This window comes from Stigmatopora argus, chromosome 20, assembly GCF_051989625.1.
Source record: "Stigmatopora argus isolate UIUO_Sarg chromosome 20, RoL_Sarg_1.0, whole genome shotgun sequence".
Taxonomy (NCBI): Eukaryota; Metazoa; Chordata; class Actinopteri; order Syngnathiformes; family Syngnathidae; genus Stigmatopora; species Stigmatopora argus.
This window is the reverse complement of record NC_135406.1, coordinates 7,894,187-7,914,295: the sequence shown is the minus strand read 5'-3', so window position 1 is coordinate 7,914,295 and position 20,109 is coordinate 7,894,187. Positions and strand designations below refer to the sequence as shown.

The window sequence follows — 20,109 nt, the reverse complement described above, 5'->3', positions numbered from 1 at the left end:
CCGGCTGGAAACTTTTCTTTCGGCAGCATCTTTCGCTTCAAAATCACGATAGGTGGTAGTTTCTGACCATTAGCATGACAACCAAGAACGACTCTAAAAGCCGACTTCTCGTGCCCCATTGTGCGTATCGCTACCGTGCTGGTCCCCTTCTTCTCCACAGTGTGGTTCACCGGGATGTCAAAAGTCAGCCGGACCTTGTCCATGTTGGTTATGTAAAAAAAATAAAATAAAATCAGACTTAGGCTTGTCGTCATCATTGACTAGACAAAAACCTAATTGTCATCATACCCAGCTGCGTATGACGAAATTGAAGGTGCTTCTCCACGAAGTGCACTTTTCTCAGGCAAGAGTTCAGACTTGCTGGCAATTTTGCCGTGATGGATACATCGCATCACCTCCCGAGCGCAACCAGCTCCCGGCGACTGCGAAGGATTGCCTCACCGATGCCAACAAAGAATAAAATGGATCACTTACCTCCCACTGTCTTCCTTACTTACCTAGTCAGCCAGCAGGAGGCAGATCGCCGCCCAACGTCCTTCATCTATCCTCACCCCGAAGTTGTTACACCGAGGGGATTGTGTGTCGTGCCGTGCTGCTGCAGTTTAGAGTCTTGATGGCTGTGGGGAAGAAGCTGTCCTTAAGCCTCTTTGTCCGTGCCTTGTGAGACCGGTAGCGCCTGCCAGAGGGAAGCAGCTGGAACAGGTCGTGACCAGGGTGGTCCGGGTCCCCAACAATGTTCCGAGCTCTGCTGATGTAACGAGGGCTGGCAATATCTTCCAGTGAGGGCAGAGAGCAGCCGACGATCCTCTGGGCAGTGTTGATCACTCTCTGCATGGCCTTTTTGTCTTCTGCCGTGCTTCCAGCGTACCACACTGTGATGCCGTATGCCAGGATGCTCTCCACAGTGACTTTATAGAAGGTTACCAGAAGCTTAGTGTCCAAGTTATTCCTCCTGAGTACCCTCAGGAAATGGAGTCTTTTCTGGGCCTTCTTCACTACTGCCGTGGTGTTTGTGGACCAGGAGAGCTTGTCCGTGACGTGGACCCCCAGGAATTTAAAGGACTGGGCCCTGTCTACACGAACTCCATTTATGAGGAGTGGGGCCAGATCTGTGCTCTGTTTGCGGAAGTCCAGGATTATTTCTTTAGTTTTTGTGTTGTTCAGTGTGAGGTTGTTCATCAAGCACCACGAAGACAGTTTGTTGACCTCGTCTCTATAGGCCGCCTCATCCCCTTCTGAGATGAGTCCGACCACAGTGGTGTCATCAGCAAATTTGATGATGTAGTTGGACTGGTGGGTTGGTGTACAGTCATAAGTGTACAGGGAGTACAGAAGAGGACTCAGTACACAGCCTTGAGGGGAGCCAGTGCTCAGTGTAATGGAGGAAGAAAGGTGGGAACCAAGTCTAACAGTTTGTGGTCGGTTGGTTAGGAAGTTCTTTATCCAACAGCAGATGGAGGAGGATAGTCCGAGGTGGGAGAGTTTGTTAGGTTGTGGTTAGGCTGTATACGTTTGTCGGTAATCTTACTGCAGTAGGTGCGGAAAATGGCTAGCTTTTCAATGTAGTCCGCTGGAAGTTGCTGCACCACGGTTGTCCTCGCTCTAACGGATAGATGGTGTCGTTTCATAAAGCGAAAGCACCAAGACGGACCTCTTTGAAAATGTTCAATTTTCAATTCTTACGCTAGTGCTTTTGCCCTCAGTCGAATGGTGACTGTGGAGATGTTTCTCCCAACTGCACTTTGATCAAGAATCCACCGCTCCAGTTGGTCTTCCAAGTCGGGCCACCTTGGCTTGTTTCCACGGAAACTCAGCTTCGTCTTCTTGACTTGCCGAAACTCGTTCTCCCGCTTCCTCCATTTGCGAACCATGAATTTGTTGATCTTAAATTCCCTCGCGGCTGCTTGATTCCCATGTTCCTCTGCATATTTGATGGCTTGAAATTTGAACTGAGCTTCGTAAGCGTGTCTCTTTGTCATTTTCGGGGGTCCTTAGAAACCAAACCGAAGTTGTTTTGCAATGATGCACATACCCACACTATATACTGGTACCTGCTAGGGGCGTGCCTTTAGCGTATTCTTACACGCACACCCTTCACTCATTGGCAGACTTCCGCATGCCTGTCGTCACCCATGTCTGCCTTTTCTCTATACAACCAGCGTGTCGGCCAGAAGTAATCTCAGTCAGGCTTTGGAACTCGGTGCATACACAAGGCGCTCTGTCTATTTTGGAGAATATTGAAGACTTTTAGGTGCGCCTGATAGTCGTGAAAATACGGTAAATAGACCTGGCAGTTGGTATATGAAGTCAAATGTGATTTTTTTTAAAAATTTTATTTTAATGTTGAACAAACTGCCGCAACCAAGATGGTGCCGTTCAAGTGGCAGCTGGTGGCGGTAGCTCCGCCCACTCTTGTTCGTTTTGTGTTTTTGCTGCTTTTCTGTCTTAGCGATTTGATTTGGTGATTCTTAATGATCCCATTTACTTTGATTTGCTTTGTACTTTGTGCTTTTGCTTTGTTGTTCTGCGGCCTTTGCGACTGTACTGTCTAACTTGTAACTGTGTTTTTTTCTGTATCTGTATTCCCCCTTCCTGCTACTGTCACAATGAAATTTCCCGAATATGGGATGAATAAAGTTATCCAATCCAATCCAAACAGATAATACTCAATATTCTTATGTATAATCTGTGAGTGGATCTGCCTCGCCCTTAGTCTCTTGCCATGGTTCACCTTCCCATAGGGGAAGTTGGAATGGCCTTCCATGAACTAAAAGGTGTTAACCCCGAGCTAGTTGGTACTATCCTCATATATGTTTTGACCAGTAATAGGCATTCTGGCCATGGCTTCTTTGTCTCTTCCATGGTTTTCTTGAGCCTTAGTTTCATCATACCATTCGTTCTCTCTACCAGTCCTGCACTTTGCGGATGGTACGAGCAGTGGTTTTTCAGACTTATTCCTAGATGTCTTGCCATGTGTTGTACTATGCTGTTTACAAAATAAGCTCCATTCTCACTCCAGATGATTCTGGGGATCCCATGCTCTGGGATTATGTGTTTACAGATGGCTTTAGCCACCGTTAATGCGTTTGGTGATTTTGCAGGAACTATTTCAGTCCATTTTGAGACTGAATCAATCAAGACAAAACAGTATTTATACTGGTTGCTTCTGGATAATTCAATGAAATCCATGTGTTTAATTTCAAATGGGTAGGTACCTGTTGGAATAATGATTAATACCCTTAAATCATTATTAGTAATATTTAATTAAAATTGGAAGACATCTTTCACATATCTGGTTACAACTTGCAAAGAGCCACACTCATAATGCGCCTTTGTTCCTTAGCATTTCTGACGTACAGTCTCCTCTTCTCTGTATTTAGTCGCACATAACTGAAAACATTTCAATGTAATCTGATTCAAAACAATTGCCATTATTAGATTGAAACCAAAACACCTGTGTAAGAATTTGCAGTATAAGCATAATAATTTCTTTATAAGGTAAACTGCCGGCGCCCCAGACAAAACAATTTATGAGTCCTTCGTAGATCATTGCGAACTTGCATCTGGGTGTCTGGGTTGCGAGGGCTATCTCCCAGTAACACTCCTTGGAGGGTGAGGTGTTATGTCAACAAGCTGGAGCCAGCGGGGTGACCTCGAGTTTGTCACAGTCTCAAATTAAAGACACTCATACAAAATTAATTAAAATGCATACATCTATAACATCATCATAGCCTTATTACTTATTAAAAATGCTTACAAAACATATAGAAACATCCCATAATAAATCCAACAGTACCTTTTGGGCATTGGCCTCGTTTGGGCCTGAGGTTACCTTGCACATAATGTCTGCAACAAGTTAAACAGTTCCTACCAAAATTTTTAAAGTAGGTATTTAGACCTGTTGGCACATGGAACACACGCTGTGCCATGTCCATCATCCCCCCTGTTGCGACATGAGACTTTCCATGGCTCAATTTTGCTACCATTCGGAATAAATTCTTTGGTAAGCACGGTAGGCCTTTTGCTGTGTATAGGCCGTCTGCAGACTGTTCTGCGCCTTCATGTATCCATGCATCTTTTTTTTTCTGTGGTGCAATGTTTCGCATATCAAGTAATACTGTTTTTGGGATTGATTCATTTTTGTTGTTGTTGTGTATACTGTGAAGTAAGTGTTTGTGCTGCTGTATCTGCTCTAGCATTTCCTCTACTGATTCTGTCGCTGCTTTTAGTATGTGCCTTACATTTGCATACAGCTATGTGGCTGGGAAGCAGTACTGCGTTAAGTAATTTTTTTCAGCAGTTCGGCATGTTCTACTGATTTGCCTGTGGATGTTTTCATCCCTCTTCTATTCCATTGTGCAGCAAATACATGTAGAGTGGAGTGTGCATATTGTCTGTCTGTATAAATGGTGACCTTTAGACCTTTAAACAATGTGCACACCTTTGTTAATGCTATAATTTCTGCAGTTTGAGATGAGAGATTAGATGGCAGTTATTCTGCACATAGGACTTTGTTGTCTGTAACGACTGCAAATCCTACTTGATTTTTCCTTTGTTCTGGTTTGGATGCTGATCCATCTACGTATACATAAGTGCTGTGTGGAATAGGAGTGTCTTTTAGATCTGGTCTTGGTTTGCAGCCTTCGTTGGTTCTTTCATCACATTGGTGTGGATCTCTGTCTTCTTCAGTTGGTATTAACGTTGCTGGGTTCATGATATTGCATCGCTTAATGGTGAGATGGGGTTGCGATAACAATGTGGCTCTAATGGCCAGGTGTCTTGCTGGTGACAGGAATGACATTTTTGTTCGTGTTATCAGTAGATCCACTTCATGAGGGACTTGGAGTGTGAGTGGATGGAACAGTACAAGTTCAGCTGTCATCTGGACGGCTAATGCTGCTGCGCACACTGCTAGTACACGGGGGTAGAGCAGATGCAACTGGGTCCAGTTGTTTTGAGTAGTACGCTACTGGTTTCATCTTTGTTCCATGTGGTTGTAGTAATACTGATGTCATGAACGTCCCTTTGCAAGTCACTGTTTGGGTGAATTGTTTTTTATAGTCAGGAAGCGCCAGGACTCCTGATTCCAAGATTTGTTGCTTGACTTCCATGAATGTTCGGTTTCCTTCTTCAGTCCATGTTACTGGGTTCCTCATTGTCATCTCAGTAGCATAGATCATGTCTAGCAAAAGACCGGCGACCAATCGACCATGTACCCAGTGCGGTCGATTGGTCGCCGGTCTTTTGGTCACCGGTCTTTTGGGCGCGGTCTTTAGGTCGCCCGGAAGTTTGGTCGTCGTCTTTTGGGTCACCGGTCTTTTTTGTCGCCGGTCTTTTGGTCGCTTATCAAACAAATAAAAGTATTAGTATACTTTTAGTTAGACAGTATTTAGATCGTTTCAACAGTAATTAGACTCTAAATACTGTAAATACTGTTGAAACGATCTAAATACTGTTGAAACAATCTACATATCTAATATCAAAATATCAATATGAGCACTCATTTAACACATAAAAAAGAGCACTCATTTAACACATCGGCTGCTGCCATTGACTGTCATAGGCGTCCAATGAACCTTCATTCTCTCTGGGAGAACTTGCAATGTTGAAATACTTTAGATTAGATGGTCATTTTTATCAAACAAATAAAAGTATTAGTATACTTTTAGCCCGGAACTTTGACATTAAAATAAAAGGCAATAAGTAAAATTAATTTATTAAAAAGAAGACAAAGCAAATTCAAAAACTTAAAAATTCTATCAATCTCTGGGAGAAATAAGAGCACTCATTTAACACATCAGCTGCTGCCATTGACTGTCATAGGCACCCATTAACACATTATTATTTTATTAACCAAATAAAAGTGGGGATTTGGATTAAATGTTCCGACATCCGGGTGCCACGCAAGATCTACATCCGGGTTACCACGAGGGATCTCCATTCTTCTCCGGGCGGCCAAGTACGCGACTACTCTCCATTCGGCGTGCAAGCAATCAGAGACGGACGAAAACGACCGCAAATTGACCGTAAGTAGCACTCTTTAATGAAAATGACCTGGACATTTTGTCACCCAATGTTAAAATCTATCAATTGCATGCCAATTGGTATTATATTTGTTCATATCCAAACGAGCGACGACGACTATCGAAACGGCCGCGCGCGCGAGAAAATACTGGAACCAAACCAAAAGACCGGCGACAAAGAGATCGGAGACCAATCGACCGTTTACCCCCCTCAACCCCCCCAATGTTAAAATCTGTCAGTTGCATGCCAATTGGGTGAACAAATTTGTTGATATCTATACGAGTGACGACAACTATCGAGACGGCCGCGCGCGCCTGTGCTCGCGAAAAGTTTATACTGAGTATATAAAAAATGTTGCATGCTAATTGGGGTAAAATATTTTCTCTTGCAGGCAATACAGAACAGTAGAGAAGCTGCATTGGACGAACACGGCAGATTTCCTTAATAAATACCCAGTAAAGCTTTTAGTAAGTGCAATATATATATATATATATATATATATATATATATATATATATATACATACATATATACATATATATATATATATATATATATATATATATATATACGTACATACATACATATATACATATATATATATATATATATATATATATATATATATATATACGTACATACATACATATATACATATATATATATATATATACGTACATACATACATATATACATATATATATATATATATATATACGTATATATACGTACATACATACATATACAGACGCTCCCCTACTTACGAACATTCAACTTACGAACAACGGTACATACGAACATGTCTGCAAATTGCGTTTAAGTCCAAAAATGTTCGCAAGTCCAATTTTGTATTTCGCGTCTTTTTCGGAGTAGTACTTCTGTCCGCCGCTAATACCGACGCCTGGCGCTGTGAGAGCTCAGCTCACCCAGCATCTACCTTCTTCGTTGCAATGCGGAAGTGCGTGAATGTATCTCCAGTGTGCAAAGAACCTTTTTCATTTGTATCATTAAATATCTCATGCATCCAATATTGAATATGGTTGGTAAAAAGCTAAAGGCTTCTATTGAGGGAGTTGCAAGGAAGAGCCAAGCCATTTCATTTGAAACGAGTGGCAATAATAACGAAGCTTGATGCGCGTCAGAAAGTGGTGAGCGTTGCACATTCAGTACCATTTATAAACAGAAAGATCGAGCAGCAGGACCGAAATATTGAACGTTGCACAAAGTTTGCAAATCAATTGAATGATGCCATACAGTGCTACTGCATCATTTATGATGAAAAAAAGAAGAAAACTGTGCAATCGTCAGTAGGTCGCTTCTTTTGGCCAGTTTCTAATACATAAATCTATCTCTCTCTCTACAGTACTGTACATATTCTCTCCATTTTATTAAATGTTTTTTTTTTCAGTACAAACCAATGCGTGTTACTTATACAAGCCTTAAACATACAAATGCACTTATATAAACCTTCAATATACTTATATAGGCCTTAAACATAAATTATAATACAAAATATAGCACTAAATCAACTTACAAACAAATTCAACTTATGAACAATCGCTCGGAACCAATTGCGTTCGTAAGTTGAGGAGTGTCTGTATACAAATTGATCTATGATATATGTTGCAGGCCACGAGTATCAAACCCCTGTTAATATACAGACGCTCCCCTACTTACGAACATTCAACTTATGAACAACGGTACATACGAACATGTCTGCAAATTGCGTTTAAGTCCAAAAATGTTCGCAAGTCCAATTTTGTATTTCGCGTCTTTTTCGGAGTAGTACTTCTTTCCGCCGCTAATACCGACGCCTGGCGCTGTGAGAGCTCAGCTCACCCAGCATCTACCTTCTTCTTCGTTGCAATGCGAAAGTGCGTGAATGTATCTCCAGTGTGCAAAGAACCTTTTTCATTTGTATCATTAAATATCTCATGCATCCAATATTGAATATGGTTGGTAAAAAGCTAAAGGCTTCTATTGAGGGAGTTGCAAGGAAGAGGCAAGCCATTTCATTTGAAACGAGTGGCAATAATAACGAAGCTTGATGCGCGTCAGAAAGTGGTGAGCGTTGCACATTCAGTACCATTTATAAACAGAAAGATCGAGCAGCAGGACCCAAATATTGAACGTTGCACAAAGTTTGCAAATCAATTGAATGATGCCATACAGTGCTACTGCATCATTTATGATGAAAAAAAGAAGAAAACTGTGCAATCGTCATTAGGTCGCTTCTTTTGGCCAGTTTCTAATACATAAATCTATCTCTCTCTCTACAGTACTGTACATATTCTCTCCATTTTATTAAATGTTTTTTTTTTCAGTACAAACCAATGCGTGTTACTTATACAAGCCTTAAACATACAAATGCACTTATATAAACCTTCAATATACTTATATAGGCCTTAAACATAAATTATAATACAAAATATAGCTCTAAATCAACTTACAAACAAATTCAACTTATGAACAATCGCTCGGAACCAATTGCGTTCGTAAGTTGAGGAGTGTTGAGGAGTGTCTGTATATTGTTTGGCTTCACGTATTTTTCTTATAAATATGAAAACATGTGTTAATATTAATAGGATAATAGTACGTATAACTAAGTGGCATATTCATTAATCCCGATACTCGTATCATCAATTGGCTTTTTGTATATTTAAATTTTAATACCGTTAAACCTGGCAAACACATTTACTGGTGTCTCTATATATTTTAACAGAGTTCATACCCGAATGGCTTTTCTCTAAATTAAATGATTTCGTTATTATCTTGGTTGTATTGATTGTATGAGTTTTTAAAACGAAATGACTGAAAAAGATCAGTTGGTTATAATTTTTCCATTGGAGAAAAGGTTTATAATTCACACAAAATTTCCACAATGTTTTGTATTTCTATTCTTTTTTTCCTTTCTCTTTTTTATGTTTTTCCCGTCTGAAGGCAAAATCTTCGCCGCTTGTTTATGACGTCATCGCCACTCGCGGGCTCGTCCATTTGCTGTCGAACGACGGCGCTTGCTATACTTTTGGAAAGCGATTTGCTTCTTTTTTTAATCACTTCTTAGCCGTATGACTAATCCAATAAAAAGTGTGCGAAATCCATACGAGACCACACAAAAAATCATTTAATCTCGAATCTTTTGGATGAACGTTGACATTTTTGGCGTTCTTAGCCTAGCCGAGTTTAGCTGCTAGCAAAGAGAGGAAACAAGATTCTTGAAATTAACGCTTCGTCTGGCAAGCAAATATCAAGCCCGAAAATGTCAGGTGAGTTAACTTTTCCTGGTTTTTGATGGGAATATGTGACAAATCCCATTTTTTCATCAGTTCCTACTATGTTGCAAAATGTACGCAAAATACACAATTCGAGCAGGGGACCCCCAAAACACACCCCCACGGAGAACATGACGCCATCAAGTCTCGAAGGTTTGCAAAAGGTGCTTTTCTTTTTTAATCGTATTCTATTTTAGCCACTTTTTGTGTTTAATCGCTCTCCCAATTAAACGTTTCTTAAAGACTATTCCTTCAAATATATAAAGTATTAATTATAGAGCTATAGTGTTCTTTACCAACTCATTCTTTGACAGCAGTTTGATGATTTTAAAAGTTCTGTAATAAAGATGAAACAACTCGTTTCTTACACTACGAAAAGTAAATAATAAAACCCGCAGGCGTCTTTATTTCTCAAAATTTACCTTCCAACCAAAAGTTGCTGTAATATGAAATAAATAAAATAATCAACTGAAGACATCAACATTTGCAAGCAGATTATTTTCAGCCTCACAAAAAGAAACAATGTAAATTAACCTCACGCATGTCCATTAAAAAATAAAAGAAAAAGTTGGATGTACTTAACCCATTTTAACCCAAAATAACAAGTTTTAGATTTTTGCAACGTTTCAAGAACATGACCATAAAATTAAAAAAAAGATAAAATATTTAAAATCTGAATTCACCACTATTTTGGCTTTAAATTCTGTAGTGGATGATTGGATTCAACCTGAAAGGTGACTTTTCTGGCATATATCTTTGCAAAAATAATCTACCATAATGTGATAATAAACGTGTAAAAGTAAGAAAAAAAAGTTTCCCCATTTTTGACTGCATGTAGCGACACGTATTATCTTTGTATTTTGCAGGTTTCAGAGAATATCTTGGTCCTGATGGGCAAGACTTTGTTGGCCTTAAAGAGCTCCCCCAAATCAAAGAGGAAGAGCCAGAGTTCCCTCAACAACAAATGGGAGACGAGCAACTTCCAATCAAAAGGGAGGAAGATCATTTCACCTGGTCACTTGGTGAGTTCGTGAAGAGGGAAGATGTTCTGGGCATGGCCGGCGAAGGTGCGGAGCCTGTAAACGCCTCAGGATGGCCCCAAATTAAAGAGGAGGAGCCAGAGTTCCCTCAACAGTGCAAAAGAGAAGAGCAACCTCCAACCAAAAACGAGGAATGTGTCAAATGGTCAACTGGTGAGCCTTTCAAGAGTGAAGATGATCTGGGCGTGGCCAACAGAGGGGCGGAGCTTCTAAGTGGCAGCTCAACAGAAGGATGGCGAGCAGAAAATTTAATTGCTCCATTATCAGATGACAACGACTTGCTTTTTGACGATGATGATGTTGAAGATGTTAAGAAAAATCCCAGTGGTGACAAATTCTGCAAATGCTTTCAGTGTGGGAAAACTTTTGGGAAAAAATCTTCTTTGAAAACACATATGAGGAGCCACACTGGGGAGAAACCCTTATGTTCAGTTTGTGGTAAAACATTTACACACAAGGGAACATTTAAAAGACACACAAGAACCCACACTGGTGAAAAACCATTTTCGTGTTCAGTTTGTGGTCAAAGTTTCACACGGAAGGGAATCTTAATTAGTCATGCAATAACACACACAGGTGAAAAGCCATTTTCGTGTTCAGTTTGTGGTCAAACATTCACACAGAAGGGAAGCTTAATTAGTCACTCAAGAACCCACACTGGTGAAAAACAATTTCCGTGTTCAGTTTGTGGTCAAAGATTCACACGGAAGGGAATCTTAATTAGTCATGCAAGAACACACACAGGTGAAAAGCCATTTTCGTGTTCAGTTTGTGGTCAAACATTCACACAGAAGGGAAGCTTAATTAATCACACAAAAACCCACACTGGTGAAAAACAATTTTCGTGTTCAGTTTGTGGTCAAAGATTCACACGGAAGGGAAATTTTAAAAGACACACAAGAACCCACACGGGTGACAAACCATTTTCATGCTCAGTTTGTGGTCAAACATTCACACAGAAGGGACACTTAATTAGTCATGCAAGAAGCCACACTGATGAAAAAACATTTTCATGTTCAGTTTGTGGTAAAACATTTACACACAAGGGAACATTTAAAATGCACACAAGAACCCACACAGGTGAAAAACCATTTGTGTGCTCAGTTTGCGGTAAAGCCTTTCCCCTAAAGCACAACTTAGAAGACCACACAAGAACCCACACTGGCGAAAAAACATTTTCCTGCTCAGTTTGTGGTCAAAAATTCACACGGAAGGGAAACTTAATTAATCATGCAAGAACACACGGGTGAAAAACCATTTGCGTGTTCAGTTTGTGGTCAAACATTCACACAGAAGACACACTTAAATCGTCATGCAAGAACACAGACTGGTGAAAAACCATTTTCGTGCTCAGTTTGTGGTCAAAGATTCACACAGAAGAGAAACTTAAATAGTCATGCAAGAACACACACAGGTGAAAATCAATTTTCATGTTCAGTTTGCGGTAAAGCCTTTTCTCAAAAGAAAGATTTACAAAGACACACACTGGCAAAAAAACATTTTCCTGTTTGTGGTCGAAAATTTTCCCAAAGGAAAGCTTAAAAGAACACTTATTAACCCACACTGGAGAACAATGTCTTCCTGCTCAGTCTGTGGCCACAGATTCGCTACAACCGCCCAATTAAAAAGCTACACAATTGAAAAACCTGAAAAAAAGACTTAACAACCCGCACAGGAGAAAGGCCCTTTTTTGCTCAATTTGTGGTAGGAATATCTTAAAAACACAATTACCCACATCCGTCAGAAACCCTTTTTCTGCTCAGCTTCTTGCCAGAGATTTAGTCGTAAGGATAGACTTAAAAGACACAAATGTGTTGTGATAAGCATTGGGCAATGACGGCTTTGCTTGCGTTATCAATTTCTGTATGAAAGATCATTGTAATCGCAGTATAATTGTATTTTGCATTCTGAAAATCTTGTTTACACTTTTTAATGTGTAATATCGATCCACACTATTCAAATACAGTAATACCTTAAGATACGATCTTATTGCGGGATTGAGCTAGTATGTCAATTTACTCGTATCTCAAGTCAATTCTTCCCATAGAAATGAACAAAATACAAATTAATCTGTTTCCATCCTAAAAAAAACACCAACATTTGTTCTAATTTACTACCGACTCACAATTGGGAACCATCTGGTATGCTCAAATCTCAAATTTGTCTCGTATGTTGGAACACTTGTAAGTCAAGGTATTACTGTATAAGAAAATTGAGTTTCGTTGAAGATTTTATTTAATTTACTATCTAAATAATATGGAAAATATCGTCACAGTTAAAGACATGGCTAAGAAATTTGAAAATTTGCAGTTTTTGTCTATTGAATTTGCAAGCAAATCCAATAAGAATATTGAGTGTTATTCAAACATGATACATTTGAATGAAAATGATTGATATATTGAATCTAGGATCTAAGAAACATTATAAGAAATATGGTGTGAAAGATAATGAATTTGCTCAAAATAAATAAATAAGTCGTACAATGTCCTTATACTTTTGTCATATTATAAGATGAATCATGATTTTAAACCGAGACCAGAACCAGAACATGCTCTCAAAGTGTATGAAACTAGAATGCAATTAAAAACTTGTTGTTGTTAATATTTGAAATAGATGACAAAAAGAAAAATGGACTAAATGTAATGAAATAAAAATGAATTTTCCTATTTGACTATTTTCTGTTCCCTTTTCACAATGAATTTTAGGCCGTACCTGACATGTTTCGCGGTATCACTAACGCCTTCATGAGAATATCAAGGCATTTCAAAAAAAACAATGCGTTTTTTATCAAATTCCGATCTTGTGAAAATGATGCGATCAGGCCCGATTTCCGAGCTGATTTTTGATCAGTAGGAATCCCTCAGAAGAAAATGAGAAAGGAGAAGTTTTACCGAATTAATAATTTTCAAGAACAAATTTTCACAGCAATGGTAACACTTGGAAGTGGGGTAGTTTGCTTCTACCAAAAAGAACTGATGTTTGTAGCAGAGAATGGTTTCGATCCATTGACCTCTGGGTTATGGGCCCAGCACGCTTCCGCTGCGCCACTCTGCTTCTTCTGACATATCACTTCACACTTTACAAGGTAACTCACAAAACTAATCAATCACATTGAAGCAGATATACTGAGAGCACGTGGGTATTCCCACCTGCTGACAGAGCTCCTGAGGACCACCAGCGCAAGAACCTTGGTCTCGGCCGGGGACTGGCATAGCCTTGGTTAGTCCTGCTATTCACAGAGTCATCCATTACGCATTAAAAAAATTCCATTACAATAAAAAAGGCGGTACGAGACATTCGGCCCAGGGATTTACAAAATAAGATACCATGTTGAATTTAAACATGCACTTAAGCTAATAATACCCCACCGACGAATCATTACCTTATCATGGTGGTGGGGTTTGTCAGTCCCAGTGACCCTTGGAGCTATGTTGTCCGGAGCCTTGAACCCCGGGGTAGGGTTATCCATGGCAAACTGGTCTGATGCGAGGGATCAGACGAAGAATGGCTCAGAAGACCTCTTATGATGAGCAACATTATTGGACGACATCTTCCCTCACCCGGACGCGGGTCACCAGGGCCCCACTCTGGAGCCAGGCCCGGAGGAGGGGAGCGATGGCAAGCGCCTGGTAGCCAGGCCTAGACCCATGGGGCCCGGCCGGGCACAGCCCGGAGAGGCGACGTGGGTTCCCCCTCAACTGGGCTCACCACCTGTGAGAGGGGCCAAAGAAGGCGATCCCCGGCTGCAGAAACTATCTCTTGGGGTGTGGAATGTCACCTCTCTGGTTGGGAAAGAGCCTGAGCGTAATGTTGAGAAATTCCGGCTCGACATAGTTTGGCTCAGCACTACACAGCTTGGGTTCCGGTACCACCCCTCTTGAGGGGGCTTGGACACTCTTCCAGCATCCCTCCATCTTCGGGTGGGGGGACGGCACCTGATTGTTGTTTGTGTGCATGCACCAAAAAGCAGTTCAGAGTACCTACCCCTTTAGGAATCCTTGGAGGGTGTGCTGGAGAGTTCTCATTATGGGGACTCCCTTGTTCTGCTGGGGGACTTCAATGCTGATGTGAGACCTCGAGGGAGTGATTGGGGAGAACGGCCCCCCTGATCGAAACCCGAGTGGTGTTCTATTGTTGGATTTCTGCGCTCGTAGTGGATTTTTTCATTGATAATACGGTTCCAGACTCTGGGTTAAAAGTTCTCTTTATATTTTTTTTCTGAACATAATCACCTACCGGAAATGTATCTTGATGAAAATATCTGGAAAAATTCAAATCTGGTGCTGTGGTTTTTGCTTGTTTAAGCATGTGCTACTCCCGCTCTGACAAAGAAGTGGGTTGTATTTGAAGGAGTTCTTCAATTCCACAGTCATCACTGACATTATAGTTTGCTGACCAGAATGTCAGATGGTTGCTGTTTGACATAGCTTTCGCGAAAATGTATAAACTACCAATTCAGATGATCACGCTAGATCAAAATGATACATTTCAAACATTTTTCAAGTGTGATTTCTGGATTTTTCTTTTTAAGGTGGACCTGCACCTACGATGAAAATGTCAGAACACCATGATTTCTAAGTGGGAGAACTTGCAATATAGCTGGGTGTTCAAATACTTATATTGAACTCACTGAATAAGGTTATAAAGACACAATAGGATGCTATTTGTATTGAAAGAAACTTTCATCATGGCCAATAGTGGATGCATGGATACTGTGCTGTCTAACTTAAAAATGTGTTATTTCTCTTTGAAGCAAACTTTTGATAAATTATAAAGACACGAATGCCCCAACCAAAACATGGCCCAAACACAAAACTTTACCTCAATCAAAAATCAGTTTTAAACAGTGAAAAATAGTGCTTGAGTGCATTTGTTTTAATCTCAGCTATGATTTTGCATTCAAATATTTTTTTTCTTTAATTGAAGAGTTTTTTTTTATTATAGTGAGGTTATGAATTGTTTGAATGCACAGCAATATTTCCATTAATGTAGTTTAACAATATACTCACGATGAAAAAACAATCCAGAATTTTCAGAGAAGAGTTATTTTTTCAATGATCCACAAACTGGTTCTTTTTAATTCTGCTGAGCAAAATACCACCCACCTATTACTTCATGTTTGGCAACTAACACCTTATTAGGCTACTGTAGCACAATCTTTGCAGTGATGGTGAACGACTGTTGAAGGAAGAGCACTCTGTCTTCCTTCTCAGGTTCAATTAATTTCGGATGTGGAAGATTTTGGGTGTCCAAATACAGGATGGAGGCGATGAACAGTGACTTCGAAGCTTTTATTACAGAATATTCTGAGCACAGGTGAACCACAGGCAAGGCTGTCGTCCACAAATGCGCCGAGACAGACAACTTACATTCATTCACCTTTATTCTCTCAAAACGGTGTTACCGAAACCGAACAGGGATGGGATTTTCCCTTACTTCATACAGTAAGCTATTTGTTATGAACCGGCAAATAGAAGATTATGACAATGTTGCAAGTGTTCAAGGACACATCTGGCTACAGGACAGAGCTCTACTAAGGAGAAGCTCTTTAAGTTGCTTGTTTGTGCCTTGGAGGAGAGTCTTGGAGTTGTGGAAGCTGGAACTCTGGACGATAATCGGGACTGTAAAAGAATGAGAGTCCATCTGGAAAGTGTAGATTTAGACCGTCTGGGCTGCATTTGATGACAGGACACATCTTGATAAGAAGGTGCCAGCCCATCAAGTTGACAGCGCACTTTGATGAAGGAATGAGTTAGAGTTTGTGAGTAGCACTTGGTGGCTACCGGGGAAGTTAAAGGCAGGATGACCTCTTCACCCTTGTCTCTTTATTTCTGCGTGCATTTGGGAATGCCTATTGGTGAACCTATCATACCACTACTAGGATACAAGATAATCCTCTGTGAAATTCTTGCAAGAGAGAATCGAACCGACTTGTCTATGTCTAGGTTCAAAGGACGTCTCAGCTCTCAAGGGAGGGGTGAGAAAATAGGAGTGAGAAGTCAATAAAGGACCCTAGTTACAATACAAGTTTTAGCTCTCAAAACAAATGAAGGTTATGTAGAGCCGAAGGTTCTTCTCCACATTCCAGCAGTCCAAGAGGATTCGACCATCCTGTTGTTTGGTCTAACTAAGGAGCAAAGCATTTACTCCGTTGCAAGCAGATGTACTAAAATGACTTTTCTAATGTAAATAAGCTAAGTAAAGCAAAAATAAAAATTTAGTTACATTTCTACCAATTATCCCCTTCAACATCAAAGATAAAAACAATTTACCATTAATTTCAGACAAAGTTACTGTATTTTCACACCTGTAGAAAGAAAACAATCTTTTATATATTAATTTGTCAAATTGTTCAAATTAATGTATTCATTTTCCTCTTAGTTTTAAATTTTAGCAAATAACGCTTCTCTTTTTTGTCACTTTTGAATTTGGAAGGCTGATTTTGTCAACAAAAAGACCCAAAAAGTATTTTTCACCAAAAAGAGCTTTATTGGAACTACCAAAAAGATGACACGTTGAATCGGTTTAAAAACGTGATTCATCTTATAATATGACAAAAGTATAAGGACGTTGTAGTACTTATTTTGAGCAAATTCATTGTCTTTCACACCATATTTCTACGGTTTCTTAGATCCTAGATTCAATATATCAAATATTTTCATTAAAATGTATCATGTTTGAATAACACTCAATATTCTTATTGGATTTGCTAGCAAATTCAATAGACAAAAACTGCAATTTTTCAAATTTCTTAGGCATGTCTTTAACTGTGAAGACATATTTTCCATATTTTTACATCACATTATTGATTATTTACTTTGTAATTTCCTAATTTAGGCTCTACTATTACGGATAGAATTTTGAAGTAAATAAAATCTTCAGACACTCAATTTTCTTATACAGTAATACCTTGACACACAAGTGTTCCAACAGACGAGACAATTTGAGATATGAGCATACCAGATGTTTCCCAATTGTGAGTCGGTAGTAAATTAGAACAATTTTTTGTGGTTTTTTTTAGGATGGAAACGGATTAATTTGTATTTTGTTCATTTCTATGGGAAGAATTGACTTGAGATACGAGTAAATTGACATACTAGCTCAATCCCGCAATAAGATCGTATCTTAAGGTATTACTGTATTTGAATAGTGTGGATCGATATTACACATTAAAAAGTGTAAACAAGATTTTCAAAATGCAAAATACAATTATACTTTGATTACAATGATCTTTCATACAGAAATTGAAAAAGCAAGCAAAGCCGTCATTGGCCGCTCACTGATTATCACAACACATTTGCGCCTTTCAAATCTATCCTTACGACTAAATCTCTGGCAAGAATCTGAGCAGGAAAAGGGTTTCTGACCAATGTGAGTAATTGTGTTTTTAAGATATTCCTGCCACAAATTGAGCAAAAAAAGGGCTTTTCTACTGTGCGGGTTGTTAAGTCTTCTTTTCAGGTTTTTCAATTGTGTAGCTTTTTAATTGGGCTGTTGTAGCGAATCTGTGGCCACAGACTGAGCAGGAAAACATTGTTCTCCAGTGTGGGTTAATTCGTGTTCTTTTAAGCTTCTCCTTTGGGAAAATGTTTGACCACAAACTGAGCAGGAAAATGGTTTTTCACCTGTGTGGGTTCTTTTGTGGGTTTTTAAGTTTCCCTTCTGCGTGAATGTTTGACCACAAACTGAGCAGGAAAATGTTTTTTTGCCAGTGTGGGTTCTTCTGTGTCTTTGTAAGTCTTGCTTTTGAGAAAAGGCTTTACCGCAAACTGAACACGAAAATGGTTTTTCACCAGTGTGGGTTCTTGCGTGACGATTTAAGTGTCCCATCCGTGTGAATGTTTGTCCACAAGCTGAGCAGGAAAATGGTTTTTCGCCTGTATTGGTTCTTGTGTGGATTTTTAAGTTTCCCTTGTGTGTGAATGCTTGACCACAAACTGAGCAGGAAAATGGTTTTTCACCTGTGTGGGTTCTTTTGTGGGTTTTTAAGTTTCCCTTCCGTGTGAATGTTTGACCACAAACTGAACATGAAAATGTTTTTTCACCAGTGTGGGTTCTTGCGTGACGAATTAAGTTTGCCTTCTGTGTGAATGTTTGACCACAAACTGAACACGAAAATGGTTTTTCACTAGTGTGGGTTCTTGTGTGGCCTTCTAAGTGGTGCTTTAGAGAAAAGGCTTTACCGCAAACTGAACACGAAAATGGTTTTTCACCAGTGTGGGTTCTTGCGTGACGATTTAAGTGTCCCATCCGTGTGAATGTTTGTCCACAAGCTGAGCAGGAAAATGGTTTTTCGCCTGTATGGGTTCTTGTGTGGATTTTTAAGTTTCCCTTGTGTGTGAATGCTTGACCACAAACTGAGCAGGAAAATGGTTTGTCACCCGTGTGTGTTCTTGCATGACTAATTAAGTGATCCTTCCGTGTGAATGTTTGACCACAAACTGAACACGAAAATGTTTTTTCACCAGTGTGGGTTCTTGCGTGACGAATTAAGTTTCCCTTCTGTGTGAATGTTTGACCACAAACTGAGCAGGAAAATGTTTTTTCACCAGTGTGGGTTCTTGCGTGACGAATTAAGTTTCCCTTCTGTGTGAATGTTTGACCACAAACTGAACACGAAAATGGTTTTTCACCAGTGTGGGTTCTTGTGTGCATTTTAAATTTTCCCTTGTGTGTAAATGTTTTACCACAAACTGTACATGATAAGGGTTTCTCCCCAGTGTGGCTCCTCATATGTGTTTTCAAAGAAGACTTTTCCCCAAAGGTTTTCCCACACTGAAAGCATTTGCAGAGTTTGTCGCCACTGGGATTTTTCTTAACATCTTCAACATCAATAGTTGACCATTTGACACATTCGTTTTTGATTGGAGGTTGCTCTTCTCTTTTGCACTGTTGAGAGAACTCTGGCTCCTCCGCTTTAATTTGGGGCCATGCTGAGGCGTTTGCAGGCTCCGCCCCTCCGCTGGCCACGCCCAGAACATCTTCACCCTTGAAAGGCTCATCAGTTGACCATTTGACATATTCCTCGTTTTTGATTGGAGGTTGATCTTCTCTTTTGCACTGTTGAGAGAACTCTGGCTCCTCCTCCTCTTTAATTTGGAGCCATACTGAGGCGTTTTCAGGCTCTGCCCCTTCGCTGGCCACGCCCAGATCATCCCACTTCACAGACTCACCAGGTGACCAGGTGACATAATCTTCCTCCTTTTTGATTGGAAGTTGCTCATCTCTCATTTTTTGTTGAGGGAACCCTGCAAAGACACGGAGATAAATGATTAAACATTTTCCAATTCAAATGACTGAATTTCTTGTTCACAGAAATGAAACAAAACAGAAGAGGGGGCCATACATTCATTTCGTCAGTGTTATGGCTGTCAGCCTGGGTATACATTATGTTGTAGGTTTTATTGTTTTTGTGTTTGGTTTTGATTTGCAGTTGCCTGGAGCTGTGGCGCCGCCCTGCCCAGGCCAACACAGCTGTGAAGACTTCCCACTTATCCCTCCTCCAATCACGGTCCACATCCTGACCTTACTTAAACCCTTCTATTTTTTAGTTCTGGGCTCGACTGTCTGGCATCCAGGTGATAAGGCGGTGGAGTCCTTACTTGCTTTAGAAGACACTTGTCTAAAGTTAAGTAAGTTGTGTTTGCCCCAGCTTGACCTTATTTGTGAGTACAGACGCTCCCCTACTTACGAACGAGTTAGGTTCCGAGCGATTGTTCATAAGTTGAATTTGTTTGTAAGTTGATTCAGTGCTATATTTTGTATTATAATTT

The 20,109-nt window shown here is 40.0% G+C and overlaps 1 protein-coding gene across 1 annotated transcript; it reads left to right on the top strand.

Moving 5' to 3' along the window:
- The first annotated feature begins 8,994 nt into the window (after nucleotides 1-8,994).
- LOC144066108 (uncharacterized) lies at nucleotides 8,995-19,860 on the top strand. Its single transcript, XM_077589456.1, has 3 exons — nucleotides 8,995-9,290; nucleotides 10,163-10,571; nucleotides 19,770-19,860. The coding sequence occupies exons 1-3, from the start codon at nucleotides 9,284-9,286 to the stop codon at nucleotides 19,858-19,860; spliced, it is 507 nt and encodes a 168-aa protein (XP_077445582.1). The 5' UTR covers nucleotides 8,995-9,283.
- Nucleotides 19,861-20,109: the final 249 nt, after the last annotated feature.